This window comes from Rhipicephalus sanguineus, chromosome 11, assembly GCF_013339695.2.
Source record: "Rhipicephalus sanguineus isolate Rsan-2018 chromosome 11, BIME_Rsan_1.4, whole genome shotgun sequence".
Lineage (NCBI taxonomy): Eukaryota > Metazoa > Arthropoda > Arachnida > Ixodida > Ixodidae > Rhipicephalus > Rhipicephalus sanguineus.
The window spans coordinates 31,660,664-31,687,708 of record NC_051186.1 but is presented as its reverse complement, the minus strand read 5'-3'; the positions used below and the strand labels follow the sequence as shown (position 1 = coordinate 31,687,708).

General features: G+C 47.6%; 1 protein-coding gene across 1 annotated transcript; it reads left to right on the top strand.

Moving 5' to 3' along the window:
• The first annotated feature begins 1,030 nt into the window (after positions 1-1,030).
• Positions 1,031-24,871, top strand: LOC119374089 (protein amnionless). Its single transcript, XM_037644149.2, has 12 exons — positions 1,031-1,157; positions 2,086-2,249; positions 4,794-4,878; positions 6,555-6,805; positions 10,094-10,228; positions 13,475-13,574; positions 14,052-14,131; positions 16,084-16,240; positions 19,662-19,757; positions 20,128-20,242; positions 22,289-22,424; positions 24,323-24,871. Exons 1-12 carry the CDS (start codon positions 1,115-1,117, stop codon positions 24,425-24,427), a joined length of 1,467 nt encoding a protein of 488 aa, XP_037500077.1. The 5' UTR covers positions 1,031-1,114; the 3' UTR covers positions 24,428-24,871.
• The last annotated feature ends 2,174 nt before the right edge of the window (positions 24,872-27,045 follow it).

Here is a 27,045-nt window from a genome sequence, read left to right as displayed (position 1 = left end):
CAATAAACGAAATGTCAATACGAAGCTACTGAACTAGAATGGTGTACGTATGCGGAATAGTTGTCATTTTTTTGCAGTTTTATTTGAAAAACAATGACACAAACTACCTGCGTTGCTAAAAAAATTGCAATAATGTCGACACTTGAAATGCAACTGTAATTGTAGTTCAATTGCAAGAAGAGACACCGACGAATAAAATGAAACAAGCCCGAACGATTTACATCATCCCATGCTCGTGGCAATATCGTAGTTTCTGAGAAAATGGGTCTTAAAATACATGGAAGGTATAGGGCGTACCCTGTGCCCTTAAAAGAAAAAAGGCAGCGTACAAGAAAGGGAAATAATGCCATCTACCCATTTGCCTAGTACGAAGCTACAGAGAAAATTTACACGGATTTCTCAGAAATAAAGCCTCCTAGGTCACGAAAAATTCACCATGATAATATGTAATTACATTACAAATTACAACCGGCCGAAAGTAATCACTTTACATTTTTATTACTCTTGAAAAGTAACGAAATTAATTTGAAATTGCTTTAACATTCACGCACTAACTCGCGTGCACTTTATTTACACCACATATACATTGAAATCTCAGATATCTTTGTTCAACTTCCCACGTTTGAGGTTTGGCACTCAGATTAACTTGTCTTCGTAATTTTTCTTTACTCTTATGGTCAATTTTCTTATGCCGTAAGAGAAGCGGACATGCCATATTTAAGTCAAAAGTGAATGACAAAATAATGAGCAATTTTCTTTAAATTAATCGTTTCAATTAATTTATTACATTACTAAATTACCATCCCACGAAAATAATTCGTTACATTACTCATTACGACAAAACGTAACTTAATTATTGTAATTTCATGACGGCCTAGTCTAATTTCTGTCGCCACGCGGGGCAGCGAGAACTCTTTCACGCTGCGACGGTGGGCGTCCGACTGCCGCTCGCGAGCAAAATTCGATCCCCCCTCCGGGGGAGGTGCGCCGTGGTGCCTGCGACGTCAGGGTTATCTCGTACCACGCCGTCCCGATACTCGGATGCTCATTCACGTCACATCGGAGTGCAGGCCAGTTGCAAGCTCGCGTCAGTGCTATCGGAACGTTCACTGCCATGCTACCTGCACTCATTTGTCTCGCGCTGGTTTCGCTGGCAGGTAGGTGCACCTTGATAACGATGGGGGATTTTATTTCTTTTTCAACTTGTTATGAGTTACAGATTCTGGTGGTTGTGGCAACGGCGTTGCACGCGAAAAACCCGGCGCCGGCGAGTGTAAAGAAAAAAATGCAACCCTCGAAGGTTCGCCGGTCACCCGCGTACTTGTGTGCGCCGTTTTCCAATAATCGGTGTTCTCTCGATCGTGGTCTTGTCGGCGATCAGCCACTTCTGATATGCAAATCTGATCTTTTATCGAAGTGACTTGTCATTTCACGTCGCCACATTTCATTGTTGCCTGGTTATGAACGCATGGTCGTCGTTGTTGCTTGTAGCAATTGAAGTGTGCTGCTAAGCACGGTGGATCAAGTCCGACTCCCAGTATTGAAGAAGGAAAAAGTGAGGACGGAGCATGGCGCAATGCGGCAGAAAGAAAGAAAGCAGGAGCTCAGGCGCGCACACGCCAAGCTTCGCTTGTCCCCATTTTCACTGTATAGGATAAGGGTTCGTGATTGGTTGGTTGGTAACAACTTTATTGATGGTCCGGCAGAGCTTTCGCCGACTGGGCTTTAGGTTTTTTTTTTACAATGAAGATCTTGAGATTACTTCCACAAATATTTTTGTACGGCAACGGCGTGAAGCGCTGCGCTTCGCATTAAATGTCTAAGAACAGTCGACAACGCGACTTATTGGTAAAACCGTAATACTTTTGCTTTGAAACGTGATATTGACGATTACAAAATAGAAATTACCTCTAGTGTATTTAACTCAGTATACAACACCGTTGCGTGGTGCAATTTTTATCTTGTAATCTTTAATTGCGTCTGCTGCTCTTGTGTCTCGTCCCCAGTGCAGTTCAAGTTCTCAGTATCATGTCAGGGGAGCTTTCTTTTTTTTTTTTTATCCTATCTGAATACTTGCCACCGCAGCGTGCGGCGAGGGAGCCGTGAAGCGCTGGCTGCCAGACACCAAATGGGAGACGGGCCGCAACTGGCAGTCTGGGAAGCCGCCCTGCGCCGGACAGAGGGCTTCACTGGGACACGCCCACGGACTATCCATCTACCTCGGATCGGAGGTTCAACTGGGGGCACTGGTCAGTGCATGCCCGTTTATGACTGTTACGATTTATTAAATTGCGCTGTTCATAACGTCCAGAAATAGGCTGTGAGGGATACCGTATAGTGGAGGACATCGGGACTAATTTCACTCACGTGTGGCGCTTTAACGTTGAAGGTTGGGCCTGTTGGTTTTGACTGGAATAGATATTGTCACGTGGTCGTAACGCTGGCGAAGGCAGCAGTCGGCGTGTCCAAAATGAAACTCTTTATTTGGCCGAACTTGTGGCCGTGAAACGGAAAGTCAACCTACAGCTATACACACTGTACACTGATAGCGGCGAACAGAGCGTCGGCCGTCGATTATCTGCTCTGCGGTAAGGCGTGTCGGCTTTAAACATGCGGCATCGAACATTCGAGCCTTATCGCTGGTGGCCGCGTTATTTCCAGAATGAACTCAACTGTTCGCGTTTGCGCGCTCAAGCCTATAAGAAGAGAGAGAGAAGAAAACGGGAGAGAGGAAAGACAGGGATGTTAACCAGTTTGGCATAACCGGTATGCTACCCTGTACAGGGGGAAGGGATGGGGGAGATTGAAAGAAGAGTAAAGAAAGAGAGGGGAACACACACGCACACACATAACGTCACAGCGCAGAGCGGCAGTCTTGTGCGGTATGCGGCATCATTAAAAAGTCTACAGCCGCTCGTGTAAGTCTGTTGTCCTTAGGAATTTGAGCAATGCCTTGGTTGCTTGAACTCTCGATGACTTCTCAGGATGACATTGGAGAATCGTGTCTAGTGTCAACGGTCTGTAGTGAAGATGAGCGAGAGCGAATACCAGGGATCGTCTCTGCGCAGTGTAGCGAGGACAGTCGCAGAAGATATGTTGCAAGGTCTCCTCGGTGCCGCAGGCGTCGCAAAGAGCGTTGTCGGCCATCCCTATTCGAAACGAATATGACTTCGTGAAAGCCACTCTTAGCCATAAGCGGCATAGCAGAGTGGCCTCTCTTCGGCGGAGTCCAGATGGTATTTGAAGTCGCCGCAACTCGTTGAGGTGGTGTTGCCGATAGGTTTGGCTTCTTGACGTATTCAGTGTTGAGTGCGAAATATTCTTTGCGATCCTTTGAAGCATGGCAGCAGCATCAGACCTTGAAAGCGGTATAGCCTCTTCCTTGTCTCCTTGCAAAGCTGACCGAGCAGCATTATCGGCATGTTCGTTGCCAAGCACGCCGCAGTGACTTGGCAACCATTGAAATGTCACTTGGTGTCCCTTCTCGAATGACGTATGAATGAGGTGTCTTATCTCGAATACCAGTTGTTCATATGGTCCACGCCGCAGGGCTGACAAGAGAGATTGTAGGGCTGCTTTGGAGTCACTAAAAATTGACCATCGCTGCAGTTGTTCGCGATTGATAACACAAAGTGCATTTGTCATCGCCTGTCCTGAAACAGCTATCTCTGCTTCTACTGCACGAGAAATACACCGACCACATACATGTTTACACCGACGGCTCAACGACCATCCGTGATTCGTCCGGGGCAGTAGTTGTCCCAGCGAAAGGTGTAACTGTTAGCTTTAAGACCGACCATCCAACAACATCAACGGCTGCTGAACTGAAAGCCTATAAGAAGATTCTGCAATAATCTGGAAGGTTCCCAGCCATTCGGGCGCGGTTTGCGCAAGACAGCGATTGCACGTGTAACGGACCAGTTACATAAACATAGCAAAAAGAAGCGCGCGTGGCAATAGCAAAAATAAAGCAGGGGCGAAGAAAGATGCACCCAGCGATCGTCCTGAGCGCGTCTTTCTTTGTCCCTGTTTTATTTTTGCTAGTAATATGTATTCTTTAACGTGTACGCGAGTTTTGCATCCCGTCTCCATGGAAACATGGCCGACACATACACCCTAAGAAAAAATAAAGTCCTTCGACTCTTTCTTCTGAGTGCTGACTTGTCCCATGCATATTTGACTCTGACACGTTAAAAGACGTGCGTATAATGACTCTCCTATGAGGATATAAGGATCTCCAAAGAGAGTTCACGTGTCTCTTTAAAGAGAGTCACACACGTGGCAAGTCAGAACTCACAAAAAAGAGTTAAAGGGCTCTTATGCTTCTTTTATTTATTTATTTATTTATTTATTTATTTATTTATTTATTTATTTATTTATTTATTTATTTATTTATTTATTTAGAGAGTGCAGCTTTGAAATCCGGATGTCGTGCTCAACAGCATACTAATGACCTTCCGCGACACCTGACGTGTAATTATTGCGGACGAAACGAATCAATTTATTAGCCCGTGCGGCTTCGACCCTGCCTACTGCGCAACATTTGTCGTACAAAATAAAAAATTAGCTAAATGTCCGTTTAAACACCTTCCACCGCGCGATACTACAGTTACAAATATCGACTATTGCTGCTGACTAAATTATTGTTGTTCTCCATCCGCTTTAATAACACCTACACTAGCTGTCTCGATTTAATCTCACTCCATTGATTTTGTTGTCTCTACCAACTTTTAAATATGTTTTTGAACAGCTAGATTGCGGCCGTGTGTCCTCAGTCGTCTCGTGCAATGCAGGTTTTCCCGAAGACAGGGGAACTGGTGCTTGACGAAGGCGCTGCCCTCAGCTTCGAAAGCTTTGAGACAGATGAAGACTGCGTTGGTAAGTGCAGCTGTGTAGTGCGCATGTATGGGGCAGACTTCGCGCCCCCCTCTTCTCAGGCGACTAGGGGGGGGGGGGGGGGCTGCCCTCTTTCTGCGCACGCCTATGTGTATAGTGTAGTGACACATCAGTTTCAAACAACAAGGCCTGGATTCATACCGGACTTATACAGGATTCATGTACAGAACACATGCACAGGACTCATGCCGTGTACCTGTTTTAAGGACGATACCATGTCGAGGCGGAAATACTTTCCCGCAGTGAAAATGACGTTGACGAAACTAATTAACAAAAACAGGCTAATTAGCTTTCTAATTATTGACTTGAGGACAAGTGTTTATATTACAAAGTTGTGGTGCGTGCCAATTTATGACATATCTATTTTTTAGAAATCGCAAAAGTTGCAGGTAGTTCGAGATATTCATCATCGAATTTCAAGGGCGAAATCGAAACTGATAGCGCCCGGCGCTCACAAAGCGTGGCGGAACACCGGAATGACACGTGACAGGGAAGTGATGAAATTTGAATGAAGGCGCGCCAAAGCATAATCTGGTCAGAAAAATCGGCAAGCATTCAGAAATAAACTAGCAGACAGCTTAATGTTTGCGCGCTATGTGCATGTGGTGCCTATCTGTTTCTTTCTTAAGCTATAAAGAGGCGCGAAAGGCTATTTTGCCTGTCTGCAAGAAGAAGCGCCGCAGTGGCCTTCCCTGAGTTTTATGCTTCCCAGACAAATAAAAGGTTGATATTGCGGTTTTCTTGTGCACAGTTCGAAAGAAACAGATAAGCACCAAATACTACGCGCAAAAGTCAGGCGATGCGCGGGCACAAGTGAGACGACTTGCAGCTTTTCACGGAAACATACGGCCGCGTCGCGCCATCATTCAAATTTCGTCACTCCCATGTGACGGGTAGTGTTCTGGTCTGGCGCAGCAGAAAGGTCGCGCTTCTTGCGCGATCAGTTTTGACTTCACCCTTGAAACTCGATGACGAATATCTCGAACTACGTGCAACTTTCGTGATTTCTGAAAAATAGGTATGCCATAAATTGGCGCGCACTACAGGTTTCTGATATAAACACCTGCCCTCAAGACAATAATTAAAAAGTTAATTAACGAGTTTATACTAATTAGTCGCAACAATGTCATTTTAACTGCGGCAAAGTATTTCCGCCTCGACGTGCAGTTTGTATGTTAAAACGGGAGGACCCTGACTGTCGTAGGATTTTGTATTGTATTGTCTAAAAAAAAAACATCATGCATATATGTCCGACTGAGTAAAGGTACGGAGGAGACTTCGCGGCCCCCATCAGGTGATTGGGGTGGAGGGGTGGGGGGGGGGGGGGGGGGGGGGGGGGCTTGTGCGCACGCCTATGCGCGTGCACAAAAGCGAGACGTACAGTCGGAATCATACTTGTCTATACAGCGGTTGAGCACGTGGCTGTGAACTCTGGCGCCGTCCGCAGCTGCTACCTCGCGTTAGCTACAAGCTCCCATTCATGCTTGAATTACAGCAAAAAGATCTAGCATGCGGTATCACTATGTCTGGTATCATAACGGCATCGGACTATGCATATTCCTGCACAAAAAAAAAAGAAAGCGACGGCTGAAGCGGCCGACTCTATAGGCAAGTGTGATTCCCACTGTACTGAGCGTGGCACGGTCCCTCCTCCGCAGGAGAGGCCCAGTTCACGGCCCAGGAGCGCGTCCACTGGTACAACCCGGGCCACTGGGCGCTGCGCCAGTCGTCGCAGCTGCTGCCCGAGCCCGTGGAGAACCGGCCGGACACGGAGCCCCGGCCTCCCGCCGTGCCGGACTCCGAGATGGTCCCCTGTCCGAGCGACTTCGTGGTGTTCGAGGACGAGCGCTTCCGCGTCGACATGGACGGACTGTCGCCCAAGGTTCGCGAGGTCCAGATAGGAGACAGGGTGAGAACCTCTGTGGATACTCGACTTGGGCTATACCCTGCATGCTTTCATTCGGTGCAAATTTCCTCTTCGACTCGACCACGACATTGACGGCTTACGTGCGTGACAACACGCGAACTGTGTGCATGAATATATCTAAAAGAACTTGTTGTTGGGCTAGTCGGCAGTTCATTTTGGTGTAATATTAATCGGGCGCAAAAAAGCCGCATTCACACACGCAAACACCCACACATTCATTACGTATTTTTGTTGAGTGAACGTCTGGGTGTGCGTGTGTGCGTGTGTGTGTGTGTGTGTGTGTGTGTGTGTGTGTGTGTGTGTGTGTGTGTGTGCGCGCGCGCGTGTGTGTGCGTGTGTGTGTGTGTGTGTTTGCGTGTGTGTGTGTGTGTGTGTGTGTGTGTGTGTTTGTGTGTGTGTGTGCGTGTGTGTGTGTGTGTGTGTGTGTGTGTGTGTGTGTGTGTGTGTGTGTGTGTGTGTGTGTGTGTGTGTGTGTGTGTGTGTGTGTGTGTGTGTGTGTGTGTGTGTGTGTGTGTGTGTGTGTGTGTGTGTGTGTGTGTGTGTGTGTGTGTGTGTGTGTGTGCGCCTGATTAATTTTTTAGCAGAAAAGTGTGGATGGGTGCCCTTTAAATAGATATCGGGTGTTCATTTTTTTATATAGCTGCCCCATATTTTTGGATATACTTATACAGTCTGATATGATCTAACGGCGACGTCATTGTTGCTGTTCAAGCGCAGAGATTTGTACACCCCCTTAACACCTCCCCTCCCCCCTTCCTTGTCGCACAACAGGATCCCAACACGTCCCCGAAACGTTATTCCACAACAACCCACCACCCCTACCGTTTTCTGGATAAATTCTTCTCGAGAAATTCTGGGTAAATCCCTGTTCGATGGTCCAGATTGATTGGATTGAAAAGGAGTACTTTGGACGGTTTGGCGTGCAATTAACCAGTTCACGTTCATTGAGTTTTAGTTATTTGTCCTCATGCTAAAGTAAACGAGAGGTTCGCACCATGTCCTCGAAATGATCTCGCTAAAAGAGGAAATCCTCATTAACGAAGCCCAAGTAACAGCTACAAGAACAGATATTTCACGTTGGGAGATATTCTGAAAGCGCAAGTGACGTGGCAAAAGCGCAATATCGCCTCCCCGCGTGTCGCCACGATGACAACGCGTCACCACCGGCACGGTTCCGTGAGCGTGAGCCTTGCAGTACACCTTCGTTGTTATTCATTCAGCGACAGCTGTATACGTCTTCATACCGATGGCTCGCTGAATGTGCAACGTCATTCCGCATGTTGGACACATTTTCAGCGCCGTTAGGCGCCTGAGGTGTTTCGTGCTGCACTGGCATCGCAGTGGCGGCTGCTATGGCAACGGTCCTGAGCGAAGGAGCCATTGCTATGGCAACGGTTCTTTTACTGTTTTGTAGTCAATTGCGTCGCTTCACATGCCACTGTAGGCGGAGAGCCACGCGCCGATGGTACCTTAACGTGCATCACCACTCGCAGTGCAGTGTCGTCACCCAAACAACGTGAGTGTACCTTAAACCGTAACCAACATTGTCCTTGCTGTCACAAAGGCAATGCATAAGAAGGGGAAATTCACAACCACCCGTTTGTAGCACGAAGCCACAAGGAAAGCACAAAGCCATACTCAGAAAGGAAGCTTCTAAGTTGCCGACAAATTCTTCCTGGTCCGGGGATCAAGCCCGGAACCAACGCCTTTCCGGGTGGTCGCTCTACCAATTGAGCTAACCAGGAAGCGACCGCCCCGGAAAGGCGTTGGTTCCGGGTACGATCCCCGGACCAGGAAGAATTTTTCGGCAACTTAGAAGCTTTCTTTCTGAGAAATCTGCGCGGATTTCCTTGTAGCTTCGTGCTACAAAAGGGGGCCCATTTCCAATAACACTTTGACTTGGGCGAGTTGGTACATACTCGGGTACATGCAGCGCGACTTGGACGAAGACAGGAGACACATAAAACGGCGCTCGTCTGTGTTTTATGTGTCTCCTGTCTTCGTCCAAGTCGCGCTGCATGTACCCGAGTGCCCATTTCCCTTTCTTAACAATTCCGCCACCTTGCGGGATTCCGCAAAATTTGCAAAGGCAATGCATGTGTCACATGCACTGCCTTCGAGATGTCTACGCAGAGAAGAAAGTGTTTACAAAAAAGCACGCACGTGGCCAGAAATTTATCTCGGGGATAGAGCTTTAAAACCCCACCTCTCCGTAATTTCTCGGAGGGGGAAGGGGTTGGAGACCTTACACCTTTACCCCATCTCCACCCCCACACACCCCCTAAAAATTTCGCAAAGTAGTCAGCGTTTGCAGTGGCGTAGTGAGAAATGGGGGGTGGGGGTGTCGAACACCCCCCCCTTCCCCCACTCTGACTACTCCACTGCAGAAAAGTAGAGAGCCTGGGGAGCTTCTTCTTGCGCCTGCTACATTGCGCAAAGGAAAAAAAAACATGGCTGATCCCTCTGTCATAGGAATCGGTATAACACGAAAGTGAAACGTGTCTTCACAGACGCAGTTGAGCGTTTGTTGCGCATTCTTTCGCCCCAAGGGCGAAGAATGAATGCTACAGCAACAAATTGTAATGTCACGCGAAGAACGGCAAGAAGCTCGAAACTTGCAACGCGCTGCTCAAGCAGAAAGGACGCACGGAACGAACATACACAGGATGAGAGCGAACTAACTGTCACATTTGTGACTCATTTCTGCGTGAGCACCGCGCTCCTTTCGCAAAAGCGGCCGCTGCAGTGAGCCAAGTGACCTTCGTGCTCTCAACGCGAGACGCACAAACCACCGCGATCACGAGATAAGTGCACGCACAAGCGACCACGCCCTGTAGACGCGGGCGCTCGTCGCAACGGCGACGACCTTTCGAGCGCGCTCTTCTCGCTCTTCGAGCCCTTCGCGCCATCGCGCTAGTGATAACGAAAACACGCTGTAACACTGATCTCTGAGTACAGCCACCGGCAAATGGTGTATATAAATAGCTTTCCATTAGCCTTAGAACGTGCCGTCCGTGGCCGAATAGTTTCGCGCTTCGCGCTGCGGAGCGAGGGGTCGTAAGTTCAATTCCCGGTGACGGAACTTTTTATTCTGGTTTTTTTTCTTTGCCCACTGTTAGTCTTTATATTTTACGTCATATCCATGACGGAAGTGTCAGTGGAGCCGTGGTGGACCCCGGCATAAAACACTTTCGTGTTAAAAGGAAAAAAGGAACGGGAAAGAGCACGATACTCTACAACTGCATTCTCTCTCCGTTTCATAACGTGCAGATATACGGAGGCCCCGAGATGAGCTCGCTACTCAGCAGTGAGGAAGGAAAATCCATGTTCAGCGGCGTCGTGACCAGCGGCTCGTCGGACTGCAAAGAACCCGAAGGTTGTGCTTGCGGCAACGACCAGCCCGAGGTGAGCGACAGCCGCAAGCTCGATCGGTCGTTCTTAGTGCCTTTGGATCTGGAAAACAAATTACGTACAATAATAGCCTCTCTCTACTTCTCTGTCTTATGAAGATGATGAATATCTACGCGGGCCTCCTCCATTCATTGTGTGTAACGGGCTACGCTAAACATTTCTGACCGAATTCATTTAATTACCGCATAACCGCATTTACCGTAATTACCGCATTGTATACACGGTTACAACCTAAGAAACAACGTCAGCTCCGCCCACTGCCGTCGCTGTCCCTCCCAGAAAGAATATGCATAAATGCTTCATACAAAAGCGCTTGTTCATTTTTGCGACGTCAAGCACTTCTCGAGACAAGTCAGTCAATTTTATTCAGTTTCTTTGCATACAACGTAACATCGTTAGCGATATGTATTACATTCGGAGGTCCCATAGTTGCGAGAACTGACGGGGGGACCTCCTAATACTAAAACACATGCATGTTAAGTGTCGAGTGCAGCATGAGAAAAAAGAATGCATTTATAAAAATTTTACAGAAAAGCTAGGGAGAACGCAATAATGACGAATAAAAGCAAGAAGTTAATAAAAAATGAAAGCAAAAAATGGCATAGTATATAAATCTATAATTATACAATTGTTAGTTAAGCTAAAGAAAAAAATGCTAGTGAAAATCTTCATGATGCAGGCATCATGAATTCATCGAAACAAAGTGAATACAATAAAATCAGACAAAAGTAATACACAAAACAATGATTACAAAACAATGTACAAATTGCCGCTACGAAACAAAGGCAATATAAATTCATCTAGAAACAATGACGTCGAGTAGTCAGAGGTAATGATAACTAATCAAGTATGCACAATAATAAAAAAAGGAACGAGCAAATCTTATTAAAATAAAAAAAGAATGGCAGATTAGTAAGTTAGTTTGTAATTCCTCACATAACTGGTCGAGACAGTATTTCTTGCGAAGGTTTTGGGATATATGAACCGATGACGATGATTTAATTTCGTATGGTATTGAATTCTGAAATAATATGCCTGAAAAGTGGGCAGTTTTCCGTAATTTATCTGAACGCGGGGAAGAAGTAGATTATTGTTTGCAGATAACCTGGTAATGTTAGTATTTATAAGCAGTTCACTTGAGTAAGCCGGGATGGAGGTGCCACGTTGCTTAAGCTTAAAGATAAATTTTGGCCTCGTGTTTTTTTGCTGCAATGGGTTGCTGGGGGCGTGTTAGTCATAACACGGCACATCGCTTGCTGCAGCGCGCGGCAGATAACTAATCAGAGGCTCCTCATTACCGACCAGTGCTAGTTTCGATTTCAAAAACGACAGGCCTCCGGGTGCAGCTATCACCACCTAGCGGGTGCAGCACTCGACACGTCAGCACACAGAACTGTGACGCACTTCCGCGCGGATCGCGAGCAGCCGCCGAGAAGTAAGCTGATGGAGCGAACGCGGCAAAAAAAAAAAAAAAAAACAAAAACAAAACGGCTATGACGTCATTATAACTTGTTGCAGCGTGGTGACGTGAGGGAAGTAGGGAGGTCACCGAGGGTCACCTTTGAGGGTGTCATAGCGCGAGGGTGTTGATCGCTCACGCAAACTTCAACATTCAGTTAAAACACCTTCCAAGCTATATTCGCTGTTGATATTTTGCAGATGATATACACATGTTCACGGGAATCGATCCCTCAGGCTATCTCGGCCGCGAAGTATACCCCTTTAGTAGTTTTGTTAGTGGCAGAATATTTTATTTTGGTATATCGGTTTAGAGGGCGTTAAAACATAATTGAAGGTCATTAGTCGTACAGCTTGGTTTCTAAGGCGTTGGGGAATCCAGGTGACAGCAATAAGTGTTAGTCCAAGATGATACACAGTAAGACAGATTACTATGAATGTACGAGTGATATAGCGAACGAATAATGTGTCTGTGGAATTACGCGATTTAAGGATTATATGCATGCGAAAAATAAACTTTCTGGATTAGTGAATGAACGTGAGGATTACGTAGGCGCTTATCTGATGCCAAGGTTGTTTAGAACAAATTGTTAACGATTTAGGTTACGCTACGGACCTCACTACGGGACGGCAGTAAGCTGTCCCGCTAATAGTGGTGCAGGACCCCACGTCGAATCTTCGTGTTTGACAGTATGCACTGGTATGCACGTGCTACTGTTTCAGACAGTTGACTTCCTCATACAGACACACGTTTGGGTCGCTGGTTTTAGGCCGTAAACTTGAACGTCCTATCTCGTCAGGGTTTCTGACATCGCTGCTCAGCCAAACGCAGTGGTTTAGGTGGTAACGACGAACATTTAGCTCTTAACGAGCGTAGTATTTACATTAGCCGCGGAAGAGTACTTAGGGATCGGACGGAAACCAGCAAGTGCTATACTGTCTTCCACAGGTGAATGGCAGGCGCGTCGTGGTTCTGTGGGCAGAGCCTACATTTTTTTTTTTTTTTGTCGTAACTGAGCACGCAGGCTTATGTTGGCTGCAGGGCGTTGGGTAAATGACGAGTCGCCTATTAATGTTGAATTGTGTTAGATAAGTATTTACCCAAGTCGGCTGTCAGCAGCTGTCAGAGAATATATTTGCACCTTGATCAACCACTCGTAGTCACGTGACCTAAGCGGAAACGTGACATATGACGTCATTGGCAGAGCGGCACGTCGCTCTCGACCCTGGCTCTGGCAGCATTGATGCTGGAAAAATATTAGTAATAATTGCGAACTGGCACAGCGTAGTTTACTGCCCCCTCCACCCCTACCCCCCCCCCCCCCCCCCCGTGACAGGGTTCGATTCCGCTGACACTGGCAAAATAGCGATGCTTACGCGACGCTAATTTGCCAAGTGACGTTCCCGCGCAGTTCACGTGACACGGCTCGAACCGTTGAGGTACAGATAGACTCTCCGTCTCTCCCGTCGGCTGTAGTGTTGCTTAAGTATGGCTATTGTTGGCTAACTTGTGGTACGCATACTGACTAATATGTTGACTGACCACTGTTATATAACATCAGCCTTGTTAATTCATTGAACCTCAGCGCAGCGATTCAATTGTCTACCAAATTTTATTGATGTCTAACGTCGAAGCCCGCGCTTCAAATATGAATTGCAACGTTCGCATGTATCATATATAAAAGATAAGGAGTGTTAGCACGTTATCACAGTTTCTGTTTATCATTTTTCCCCTGCCTGATAGCGTTCTATGGGTCATGAACAGTCCCTGTTCCCTCGCAGCCCCTGGAACGAATCTGCCTGCAGCACGCGCCCCTATGCGCCGAGAATTTGCCCTGCCAGGACTCCATCGTCATGATAGGAAACTGCTGTCCCATCTGCGGTACGTGGTTATTGCTAGAGATTGCTAAACTATATAATCAAGTATAGGCTTGCCACCTTTACCTAAAATATACTGCACGTAGAACTCTCTGTTGGCCTATAGTGTGTCATCCTCGTAACCTTGTCCACGCGTACCCTAGGATAAGCATTACATGCGAATGTGCACAAAATGTGCACAAAATAAAGCGGCAATGCGCCGACTGCAAGAGTAGCATTGCTCGTATTTATCGAAATCGAAACAAGACAGAAGCCCGGAGGAAGACGGAGGCTGCAAGAGGTGAATATTCTTGAACTGGGAACTTCCCTGAATCCAACGGTTTCGACAAATGGTCTTGTCTTCGAGGCAGCAAACCTTACGTAAATTTTGATACACATTTATAATCAAATAGTGAAAGAATCGATTAAATTACTTGCGATTTCTTTTTTCTGCAGTTGTGCCCATTCGTGTATGTATAAATGTCTAACTGCGCATGTGCAGCTTCTGCGTTGCTAATACATCCGGGACCAAACTTTGTCTTCGACGATGTTGTGCAGCTCCTCTTCAATGGCATCGTCAAGGTAAGTTTAATCAGCAGTGTGCTTTGCTGGGCTGGTTAGACGATGGGGAATAACACGGAGCCCTCTGTACAGGACGATCTTGTCGGTCGTCCTCACTACGTCCTGTCCAAAGAGCTGTTTGCTTTCGCAAATGTAATCTTTGTATGTTATCACAGGCGTGCGCATAGGCGTGCGCAGGGTTCCCCATTAGGGGGGGGGGGGCAAAGGTTTATCGCAGCGCCCCCCCAACCCTACTAAGTCAATGTATGGGGAAGATTTTGCGCCCCCCCCCCCTCTTAGGTGACTATAAGGGTCAATGTACGGGTCAGATTTTGCGCCCCCCCCTCTTAGATGATTAGGGGGGGCGCCCCCCCTGCCCCCCCTGTGCGCACGCCTATGGGCGTGCGAGTGCTTTAGAAAACGAATGCTCTTTTTTTAGAAGCTAGGACACCCAGCGCATAGAGATATCAATCTACACAGTCGCTAGCACACGATATATTGTGCGCCACGGCAAGAGATCTTCGGGCGCATGCCTGTTAAAAAGAACCGGGCCTTCGCGGTTCAGCTGTCTACAGTAAAGGACGCCATTTTGCTTCCTTTATTCTTCTAATAATATCTGTGATTTACGTGCCAAAGCCACCGTATGATTATGAGGTACGCCGTATTGGAGGGCTCCGGGAATTTCGGCCGTCGCAGAACACGGGCCTCTACCATTTCGCCTCCACCGAAATGCGACCGCCGCAGCCGGGATCGAACCCGCGACCTTCGGGTCAGCATCCGAGCGCCGTAACCGCTGATCCGCAGCGGCGGACCCTTTAGTCTTCTGCTGGAGCTTTGAAATAAAGTTGGTACAAAGTGCTAGTTTTATAGTGCCTCAAAATAAAGTTGGAATAAAAATGTCGCTCTTCTTAGCAGCGAAGCTGTTCTTAATCGAGGCTTTGCGGGGTGAACCAATGGAGGCGCGTCAGGAGGGGCGAGAGTGAGGCTCAGCGGATGAATCCAGCCGTTTTGTGAAAAGTAGGTGAGTGAGTGTCTCGGTGGAGTGTAAAGGAGGGCGTTGGTTCTTTGTGGGTTTGCGCTTTCATAATGACCAAGACTGCTCCCGAGGAAGAAGCATGCACCCGACGTGAGCGTCAGCCAGAGCTGACGCGGGACGTCGCCGAGCCAACCGCGATGTTCGCGAAGGAGATGCCGAAACTAAGCGCCAACGAAGGGAAGACTTGAAAAACATAGAAGTACGATATAGCCTGATGAAGGACGGGCATAAGCTTCGCTGTTTCGACAGAAGTGGAGCTGGCTGGATTTTTTTTCTACAGTATTTGCTCCTCACCAGATAATATTTCATTGAACTCTTGACTATGACGAAAGCTGCTTCACTACAGTGTCATGGCTCGCTTTGATTGGGTACGCACCACGTTTCTGAGGCTATTGTTGTATAGGGCAATCACGTTCATTACTCTTTGTTGAAGCATGCCGTTTGTGCATGTAAAAGCACAGCTGATCTGTTTTGTCGTAAGGGCGAGCAAGATGAAGTGGTGTGTTAAGTTAATCTTTGTTCATAAGGTGTTTTTTTTTTTTTGTTTAACGGGGAAGCCGTTCTTAGTCGAGGCTTCTCCGTCCGTTGGCGTAGTGCTGGTCACAGGATCTTGCGGCGTGGTGAGAGTGAGACTCGGTAGGAGAGGAAGGGCTGCGCCGCGCCAAGACGGGCGCCAAGAAGAAGCTCGGTGGAAAGGGTGAACCAATGAGAAGCGCACAAATACGCGTGAGGGTGAGCCTGACGAAGGGGGCATCACATTCGCTGTTTCGACAGGGTTCCCGAAGTGGAGCTGACCACACTTTCTTCCTCTCTCGCTTTCGTCTGCTTTAGCGTCATTTATTTTGCTTACGCAAGTATCTCCGCTGTCACTTGTAGAGAGACTGCAGCTCGTGCCAGCTAGGCGAATTGTGATTTCATTCGCACGCACTCTTTCCAGCCGCAGTACGGAGGACACGTGCAAGCCTACGTGCACAGGACCTACACCGGACTCATACAGGTCATCACCGTCGATCTCGGCAGCACCAACAATGGGATGCCCATAGAGCCAGGAAAAGCTCACAAACTCGCCACTGACATTTACGAGACGATCACAGGCGAGTGCTATTCGTCTATGAGAAATATTGCCCAGTATTTATTAAAGGGGCCCTGCAACACTTTTGGAGCATGGCCAGAGAACGCTGCCGATCAGTAGTCGAGGCCCCTGTGAACGTGCGAGCCAAACGTTATAGCGCTGCAAGCTCCTTTAAATTTACAATTAATTCTCAGTCAGCTAGCAATCGTTCGCTCTTCTCTCGACAAATGATGCCATAAACCCAAGTGATCGCGCCATAAACCAAAAGTCCACGGCCACTGGCTTATTTGAGCATCGTGAGATGCATAGTTACCGCGATCGCCGTGGGATGGCGGGGTGTGCCCCCGCGCTTGCTAGCGATTCCACTTAAAGTAAGCTGCGCTTTCGAAGAAAAAAAGGGGTCAAGGTTATGACGCGCGCGTGACGTAACCTTTTAGATGCGAAGCAGCTTATGGTAGGGGCTCTGTCCCACACTCGCACGTGCTGCGGCATCCACCCCCCACTGCGCATGCGCGTCCCCTCCCCCTCTCTCACGCTCCCCCTCTCCCTTCTCTAGAAATCCTCTACGGAGCGGCGCGCGCGTCCCCTCCCCCTCTCTCTCTCCCCTACTACGCCCCCCCCCCCTCTCCTATAGGAATCCTCTGCTCTACGGAGCGGCGCGCACGACAGGTGGTGCGACAGCTGCATATTCCGCTGGGGCAACACCACCTAGGTGGTGTTGGCTGGGGGCGCCACGGTAGTTCCGCGGTATGAAAACGACGGAGCGAGCGCGCATCATTCTCTCTCCTGTGCAGCGCTACGATGAGCGCAGGGTTGCCAATGGTGGCTACTTTTCGCCAAATTGGCGAATTTGAGAGGCCCGTGGCGACCTAAAATTATGAATGGCGACATGGCGAATTTTTGGCGATTTTCAGCTTAGGTCTCCACTGAGTTATGCATCCTAAGCTCAGTGCCTTCCCAACAAATGAGCGGCACTATTCTCTGTATTTTTCTGGGTTTTGAGGTGCACATTGAGCGCCGTTCTGTATGTCCGTCCTGTAACTCGTGTGTATCTCCTCAATTCATCCAGATGATTCTAACTCAATTCATCTAGATTCATCTAGATGCTTGAGAGCTTCGCTAAAGTTTCGCTTCTGAAGGGGCTAGATGACGGGTTGGTCGTGTGTTCCGGCCATTTGTTCCGCCAAAGCTCCAACTGTTCTGAATAGCTTGGCGACCTATTCACCGCTGCAGTATCCCCTAATCGTGCTCGTATAGCGAAGATGGGCGGATACGCGGGAGTTCGTGCAATACAAAAATATTTGTTCAGGCATTTTCTACTGTTCTCGGTGAGCGTGTGCAATGAAAACAATTGCTATATAACATTTTACAATATCTACCTGTTCAATTATAACGCACTGGATTGACACGGGTAGATATAAGTGATTATATATGAAAGGGACAGTGGCGTCCGGTATCATATTAGTTCACACTGAAAGGCATAAGACTCACTAATGAACGATACCTGTAAGAATTCTGTCTTACTACTTTCAATAAACCTGTTCATCCTTTTTTTCATATGAGGGGATGTAAAGCTGTCTACGAACAACGCCTTCGCGGCTTTCGCCTAAGGTTTACCACAATTTTAGCTTTGAAACGAGCGGACAGGGATCGAAGGATATCATGAGCGTTTTATCATTTCATACTTGCGCCTCCACGCACATCTTGCGGATAGTCGGAGAACCAGGTGCAGCATGCACTCCCATGGTGAAGGGGCGATGCGCCTGGCATTGAGAAATGTCAATATACTTTAAGGGCTTTGAATGGCATTGTATTCTACGGGGCTATACATCAGTGAAAGTTCTTATTACAAGGATATGCCGCACATATCTAGAATGGCGACTTTTTTGGCGAAATTTGTAAAAAAATGGCGACTTTTGGCGACTTTCTGCTCGTCGTTTGGCGACATTTACTCGAAAGTCAGTGGCAACCCTGGATGAGCGCTCGGGCCGCTGCCGCGAAACGGGAGCGGTGACGTGGCGATCCCGAACTTCGGGCTCGCGAAGCCGAAAGGAAACGTGAACTGCGGCAAGTGGACCCTGAACTCTGGGCTCGGGAAGCCGAATCAAAACGACAACGTCGAGCGGCGGATCTCGAGACGGCGTGGCAACGCGAAGCCGAATCTAAACGTCAACGTCGAGCAGCGTTGTCTCTCTTCTCTTATACATTCTCATTCGTCCTCTCAATAAAATTACACCATCTCAAGCTAACCATCTCCCCGCTGCTTCGCATCCACACATGGTTCCCTTTAGCGGGAGATGGTGTAATTTTTTTATCCGTGCCATTCCTCCCTGCTTAGCTTCCAGCACGCTCGTCGAGACGAGAAAAGAGAGAAAGAGTTTACAGCTTGTTACAAATCCCTGTAATTCAGCTCGTACTTGACGGATTCTAAAAATATTTGCGGCAGTCGATTCGTGAAGCAATAAACGCCGTTAATGAAGCCATTGGAATACTACTTGGAAAAATGCTTCAGGGCCCCTTTAAGGTGAAAACCTTAAATGGCTCATCAAACACGAAAAGTGACCGACGGCACCGTCGGCGTCAAACGAATGATGCAAAAAATCATGTGATGACGTCACATGTCGCCACATTTTGACGCTATCATGGCGTCATTCAATGACATCGTTGCAAAGGTGGGCCGATTCCGGAGGCACTGCAAAACCACAGGAGGCGCAGAAGGTTTCCAATGCCTCCGATCCCGGAGACAGTGCAGAACTACGTTGGGTGAAGAAAGCTTTCGAGAGGTGGACGGGTAGGGTTGGAGGATGATCAGTACAATCGACGGACAATAAAAAGATGGCTTTCGCCTACGAGTCGTCTAAAGCAAATGCGTAAAGGACCGTGTGTTTCTTCTTTGAAGTGCGAAGAAGTGTGTTGTTTAAAGGGCCGCTAAACCACCAACAGATGCTCGCGTGCTCCTCTCCGTGCGTTTCCGCTATCCGCAACGGCCGTCGTGACGTCACATGTCCGATTGTGTGACGTCGCGAGCAAAAGACGCTGTCAGTGGGCGAAGAAGAACCTAACAAGAAACAAGAACCGCTCCTTGCGCTTTCATTTCGGACGCAGGGGAAGGGCACTCGGAGAGGTGGACCGGCGAGCTGATGAACGTAGTGTACCGAAGGAAAGTGCGAAACGTGCAAACGCTTTAAGCGTTCGCTATAGACTCCTGCACAACTGCAACGCCACAACTAAATCTCTACCTCTGGGTGGTTTAGGAGCACTCCGTCCCTCGTCTTTTCATACCCATCCACCTTAGTACCTTCCTCCCTTCCTCCTCTGAAGTCCAGGCATTACCTCACATTACCTCACTGGTGATCCAAATGTTTGCACTCAGTTGTGTACAATTTTCTTTTCTGAATAAATGATGGTCACCATGGTGATGACGATCGCATTGTTTTTTATAGGCAAGGATGCCGAGCGCTACAGCGTGCTTAGCGCCAGCCTGAGTGGAAGTGAAAAGTGGAACAGCACGCTGGCTGGCGGAAGCGGAGCATCGCAAGGTTAAGTGTCGTCTATGTTCATTCGAAATACATGCGGCAAGCCAGTTCATGACCTCCCCGCCCCCTTTTTTTTCTTTAAAATTTTGTTTACGTGTCAACAGTACATAACCTAGAGCTTCTCTAGTACTAGGCACGTGTTAGTGTGTACATACAGAGATGCTAGACAGTTTTTTTATAAAAAGTTAGCAGACGGTTTCTACGCAAGCTTACTATTTGATGTCGAAAGTATGCAAAATTCGGCGCCCGTTTTTTTTTTTTAATTTATTTTTTATGACATGATCCAACAATTTCATTGTTCTCACACTCATAGTATTACGGCAGCATCAACACGGCGTGTATCCCAATCAGACACTCTTACTCTGTTTTTCAGGAGGCTCCGTAGCCGGCATAGTGCTGGGAGTATTGTTCGCACTGCTCCTGCTCGCTGGCGCCATCTACGTCATCTATCGACGCTACGGATTCAGACATCCGAGGACCTTATTCAGGTGAATGCAATTCCAATGACCCTGTCATACCCTGTTTGACGCGCCAGTTAGACGCATCAAAAGTTCAGCAAGTGTAAAATTGTGAAAACGGGCAGAGTATTAGACGTTAGAGCTTCAGTGCTATCCGCAGAAAACCTTAAGAACTCGGATGCATTTTTTTTTTTAACTTGCTTGGGAACTAATAGCGCAAACAATGAGGTCCTGTAGAAAGGGTCCGTGCCAGAGTGCGCGCTGTTTTGGAATTTTGGCTAGATTCCCGGATGCATATGGTCTCGTTCTGTCTCGTACTAGTGCCAGTACGTTCTCGTTGAGTTCCCCGAATGTCTCGTTTGAAGTGCCCGGATAACGGCGCTGGCTTATGGCTCAAGGTCGCTTGAAGGCCGCCGACGACGGGAACTAAAAGCATTTCATGCTTAATATGTAAGAGTTATATGCAAGTTGCGCTTTCCAGTGCGAATTCGCGGCAATCTAGCTTGCACTGCTACGTAGCCGCACTACGCGTCACCAAGGAGAAAAGCCACAGCCAGGGCAACTTGAAACTCAAGAAGGGCGTATAGCAGGGACGTTGCCAGAAATATTTTTCAGAGGGTGTCCGACCCACATTTATGCAATTTGTATGTGTGAGTCTATACACTGTATATATGCATACATACACATGCAAAATTTACTAATTTCGGGAGCGTAGGGAGGAGATGAACCCCTAAACCACCACCGTGGCTACACCACTGGCGTACAGTAATGGCGTGAGGTGCAAAACAACATCTTTTAAAGATCTACGCTTTGAAGGCAAAGCAGCGCGGTCAAATGATTTCTTGTTTAATTCTTAACTGTTACACCTGGTTTAGTGCGCGATTTACACAAAGGGCGCGCGACGAATCTAAGCGATTTATCGGTGCCCAAAATGCTGCGTGTACTGTTTATGCACGTAATTAGTGTTACGCGTGCCACGTAAGCCACAACCTGGCAACGAGATATGCACCGTTGCAGGCATGCAAAAGGGCCGTGCAGTGCCGACTACACCGTCGCTGCTCTGCACAACAAGAATCTAGTTGTAAACAGCGCTTCGCGGTTCATGCGCAGATGTTAGCCAGGACTAGCAATGATATTCGCGTCATTATTGAAAGCAATTCCAGATCACTCGTTACATCGCTATGCGCCTAAGGGAAAATGGAAAACACTAGTAGCTGTTGGGCTAGCTGATGGATGTTCATCTATGAATAGTAAAATTGGAGCGAAAAACACGACCACACAGGGCCATGCAGGTCTACGTGTTCCTCGTGTCCCTGCGTGGTCGTGTTTTTCGCGCCAGGTTTACTATACATAAATGGAAAACCAACCGCCAGAAGACACCGAAATAGGTTTCTCCTCGCGGCACCAAAGCACGTAGAGAAGCAAGCTTTACAAGGAAACCGTGCGGTGCATTCATATTTATTCGTTCATTTTGAATTATTACCATTGCTTCCCTACTAAGCTGTCGTCTATGGCCTCCCTTTTTGATTCCACCCGGCTCTTCAATAATCGCCATTCGGTGCGGACCGCTTGTCCTAGACAGCCTCAATCACCCGCTGCATTATTTTAAAACATATATTTCCCCGGAGTATTCCACGCGTAAATATCGAGCATGCATAAGAAATGAGCGTAAGAAAGGGAATGAGAAATATTAACAGCTCGCCGTTTGCAGATCGGAGCATGCATACTCTCGTGGCTGAATTGTATGAGGCACCGTGTCGCGCAGCGAAGGGTCGGTGGTTCGACTTCCCCGCTGCACACCTCCAACAAAATGTCCTTTAGCGCTTTTTTTCTTTGTGACTTAGCTACGTCCATGCATGCTCAAATATACTCGGAACATCACGGTGACGGCTAAAATGCACGTGGAGTGTCCATATAATGGCTATCGCAATGCTGAACTTGCAAAGTGAAATTCGAATATAAACGAAATAAAAGAAACTTCCGTCTTGAGTAGGAAGGGGGGTCAAGCCAGACGCCCCCCTCCTCTTGGCATAAACGGCAGTTACACCTGTTTATTTGACAAACGCATCCTTACAGGGGACGACCTTTGCTGCCCATGGCCCGTTTCGACGACGGACGCATTGAGCTAGAACTGGGCACCACACCCCACGACGCCCTGGTGCCATCCGGAGACGAGCCCAGCTTCGAGAACCCCTTGGCAGGACCCTTTGAGGTAACGGACGACTACTGCGTTACGTACGTTGTGTCGTTTTAGTTGTTGCAAAACTGCACCTGCTGACGGTGATGCTGCGAATCCTTTCATCCCTCTAACTTAAAGGGCCCCTAAACTACCTCCGGTATTTTTCAACATTTCAAGCAAACACGCCCATCGAGTTCAGAATGCCGTCACAATCAACAGCACTATACGCGCAGCGGCCGCGCCAAAAAAAAAAAAAAAGCCAACAACAACGCCGTACTCCTCTCCGGGCCTTTCGGTATCCCCAGCGTAGGTCGTGAAGTCACCAGGAGAATATGGTCATGTCAGCCGCAGCAAGAACCTATTTGTCTATCTGCAGGTACGCGCGCTCTCTACTCATTCTCCTCGCACGGTGAGGAGGAACACTCGGCCAGGAGGAGAGACGAGCCAACGAACGGAACGTAGCGAAGGAAAGAGCGAAACAAGCGAGGACTGCATTTCGATCATCAAACGCGTCTAACTCCACTATAACGGCACCATTTCGAAAAAATCTCGCGGCCACGCGTTTGTTGTAGACTCGTGCACAACTGCAACACCACAACTAAATTTCGACCTCTGGATGGTTTAGGGGCCCTTTAACCAGGTTTTTGTTTCGTTCTGGTTATTGTATTCGGTTGGTTGACTGAGTGACATTCACTATAGGGAGAGAAAAAAAAAACGCCTTGAACATTCGCTATTCGAATTCGGTTGAGGTCATTAACTTAACACACCGCTTTAGCTCGCTCCCCTTTACGACAAAAAAGAGCAGCTGTACATTTAGATGCGGTAGAGGCAAGCTTCAAAAGAAAATAATGAACTTTCTTGCCCTAGCGAGAATAACCTCACAAATGTGGTGCACGCCACACTAGATCGAGTCATGGCATCATAGTGAAGCAGTCTTAGGCATAGTCAAGAGTTCAACGAAATATTATCTGGTGAGGAGCAAACATATTAGGAAACCGTGCGTTGGGCAAGAAAATTAAAAAGGAAATCATTTAATTCGTTCTTGAACCAGTATGGGCCCCTCATCCACAACGAACCAAAAGTACAGAATGTACAGACAGGTCCACTGTTAAAGGGAACACTTGCATGCAGGGCATGTCTGAATTTCGATATTTTGCGAAATCACAGTGGCATCGATTTGCATAAGACTACCGGCAGTTGACAGTTCTGACTTCTCTCGACAGACTCGTGCAGCGCACGACCAATGTTTTCACATGTACTCGTAATTAGGAGGCCAACAATTTGAAAGGTGCACATTCGCGTGTTACCTTTAACAGTGGACCGTACTGTACAGTCGTGTCCAACATGAGTTGCAACATGTATTCCATGCTCAAAGTGGCGCCAACACTGCAAAGCGGCGCCGAACTAGTGAATCGATCTGCTGCTATATGTTCTGCGCTAAAAATACTGAATATGTCGCACCAACAAGGCCACAAATCTAGCCTTGCTAAGTAAACATTGTTTCAGCCACTGGTATTCTCTAAATCAATTTAACGTTTGCTAGCGTCACCACTCAGGCTTGGGGCCCCTTGAACCACGGCCACTGTTGCACCCCGTAGTGCGATTGCACAGTAGCGAGGTTGCGCAAACTTTTTGCACACGTTTAAGCAGTACTGACATCAGTAGCTGTCAGTAACCTGAATAACCAGTGGTCGTAGTTCAGTGTTGTGTTAGTGTCTTACAAGCCTGTAGCCAGGAATTTTTTTCGGGGGGGGGGGGGGGGGACTTGCTGAAAACCTTGACTTTTTAAGAAAAACACCTATTTTCATCATTTATTTTTGGTAAAAACACGTACTTCGCCAAAATTTCGGTGGGGGGGGAGGGCTAGCCCCCTACCCCCCCCCCCCCGGCTACGGGCCTGATGTCTTAAATGAGTGCTATTCTCTTTGCAGAGCTTTCCTCATTTTGGCACCAGTGAAAAGCAGGAACCAGGGACTTTTTCAAACCCAGCTTATGAAGAAACAAAGAGTGAGAATAGCCAAGATGAGTTGCAGTGACGCGAAGAACGACAACACACGACAGTGGTAATGATATGTCAACTTTCTTTTTTTGAAACATAGCATTTGTGCATAGCATTTGTACAGGACAGCTGAACCTTGTTACAAAAAAAATTTGCATCCCACACAAAAATACATTTGTTTTTATATATGCTGCTATCCATCATATACCCACGCTCGCAAGATGCTGATATTAGCAAGAAACTAAGATTTAGATTGTTATATTCATATTTGTTGCTACCTATACCATGGACTATGTGCACAAACTGTATGAGAAATTATAGCCTAGGAAACCTTGAAGTTGTCAAGAAGCACTGTTGGTTATGCAATATTATAGATCGTAGCAGTCAATGGTTGTGCCCAATGAGCTCTTGATTACTGAAGAGTTAGAGTGCATTCAAAATTACAAGTTACCTTCACAACTCAAAGTGAACCTCTGTAGAAAAAGGCACAAGTCAATCAGCTGACGAAGTGTCTGCGATAACAGTCACATAACTTCGTGATCCCCAGTACACTCATGGTTTAGATGTACAGAAACTGCATCGGTTAATGTACCGAGTAGAGATTAAAAGATAATACAGCTGCTAATACAGTTCAGCTGTATGAATTTCGACATCATTTATTTTTTAAATGACCCTGTTATAAAGCCCCATAAGGTGCAAATGAAAATTAAACACTTGTTTTGACAACATTCATTTCAATCATGAATGTTCCATACCGGTTGAAGCAGGAGAAGTCAGGCGTTTGGATGCTAAATTGCGCAACAGCATGGGAAAAAAGTCACAGTTTCGCGTGAATGGCGAAGCAATGAATGCGATAGCAAGAAATTGGAATGTCACAGGAAGAATGGCAAGCAGCTAGAAGCAGCTAGAGCGCTAACTGTCAAAGCTGTTACTTCAACTAGCCCCTACTTTGGCTCTTATAGCTAGCAGATCCCTCCTTTCGCAAACGCGGCCGCTGCAGCGAGAAATGTAACCTTCGTGTGGTTTATAGCTTCAACGCAAACTTTGCTGTGAAAGCATAAGACGTAGAAAGCTCCCCCTCAAGAGCAGGGGCGTAGCCAGGGGGGGGGGGGGGTCGAACCCCCACCCATTCCCCGAATTTTTTCAATTCGCCCACATACAAACGCACGCACAAACCAGCATAAAGTACGGTTGAACCCCCCCCCCCCCCCCCCGCCGAAAAAAATTGCTGGCTACGCCCCTGCTCAAGAGGTAACCGCGCGAGCACGTTCGACCACGCCCTGTATGTCAAAGTACAAGTTGAAGGCGCACATCCCAAGTCCGGCGAAACCAAGTCCGGCGAAACACTAGACAGTTTTAGAATCGGGGACCCACGAAATTTGCGAGCCGCCAGGACGCATGCGCAGAACGCTAGCCACTTTCGGACTCTTGCGCTCGCGTTGTCCCAAGGCCCTGCAGAGCCTTTGGGCGGCAAACAAAACCGCAGAGCGCGCGACCTCAAGAAAAGCGAATAAGGAAGGCGCTTGCAGGGGCGTAGGCAGAAATTTTTTTCGGGGGGGGGGGGGGGGGGCACCTCCTTGATCTGTAGTGGGGACGAGCAGGCAGATGTGGTCGAGTGTCATTTTCTGCTCTGTATGCTATGTCAAAAAAAAAATTCGGGGGGGGGGGGGCACGGGCCCGGTGTGCCCTAACATGGCTACGCCCCTGGGCGCTTGGCAGTGGCACGTGAAGCCACAGCTCACGCTCCCTGCGGGCGTCGATTCTGGTCACTAAGACAAAACTTCATTTGGCTCTATAGTTGGTTCATATTCCTGAGGCTAAAATTACAGCTTCTTTGTCCTTCTTACTTCTTCTTTACTTGTATCAAGCTAGAGCACGCGCCGGAGTGGAGCGAATGCCGCATGCTACAGTTGGCTGTAGCATGCGGCGCTCATCATCAAGGCGCTCGAAAAACAAGAGGAAGAATTCTTTTTCGCGCGAGCGTGCGCTTAGATGGTTATACTTTAGCTGCACAACGTTCGTTTGTATTCTGCCGCTAGTATGCAGGAGACCGAATGAGGCATGGTGTAATTGTGAAAGGCCGTTCGGGTTTGCCATATACTATGCAGGCCTAGGAACATAATAAAGTCGTAAGGTACGCCATCTTCATTTTCAAAGGAGAGAAACCGGATTCCATGTGAATTTAACGGTAACTTCTTTTTAGACTTCTTCGTAATATATCCCAGAAAAACACCCCACTCCAGCAGTCGATGTGGAAGTCAGACCTTTTCGCGATTACTTTCGCGAACGTGTGTCTCGTTTTGTCGAAATGCAGAAACTGCAGATGGATGTGCCGGAGTAGGTTCCCAGAGTGGAGTCGTTGTTACACATGCCAAAGTTCTAACATGCAGACAGCTAACAGCTGATGGCGAATCATTGTACTGTTCCCTGGTTTACGATTACTGTGTTAAAATACTTGTGTGAGGCAATAAAGCAAAAAAAAAAGGAGGCATGGCGTAATTGTTTAAGGCAGGAAGCTGCGGAGCGAGGGGTCGCAGGTTCGAAACCCCGGTCGAGCGCTTCGCGTTTTTTCTTCTGAATTTTATTTTTATTTATATATACATATATATACATATCCGGGACATGACGGCGACGACAAAAATCAGCCGAGAGTGT

Excerpts from the sequence above, each read along its gene's own strand:
- LOC119374089 (XM_037644149.2), top strand. The coding sequence starts at position 1,115 with ATGCTACCTGCACTCATTTGTCTCGCGCTGGTTTCGCTGGCAG. Across the intron at positions 19,758-20,127 it reads CGGAAGCGGAGCATCGCAAG|GAGGCTCCGTAGCCGGCATA; the intron begins GTTAAGTGTCGT and ends TCTGTTTTTCAG. Across the intron at positions 22,425-24,322 it reads CCTTGGCAGGACCCTTTGAG|AGCTTTCCTCATTTTGGCAC; the intron begins GTAACGGACGAC and ends TTCTCTTTGCAG.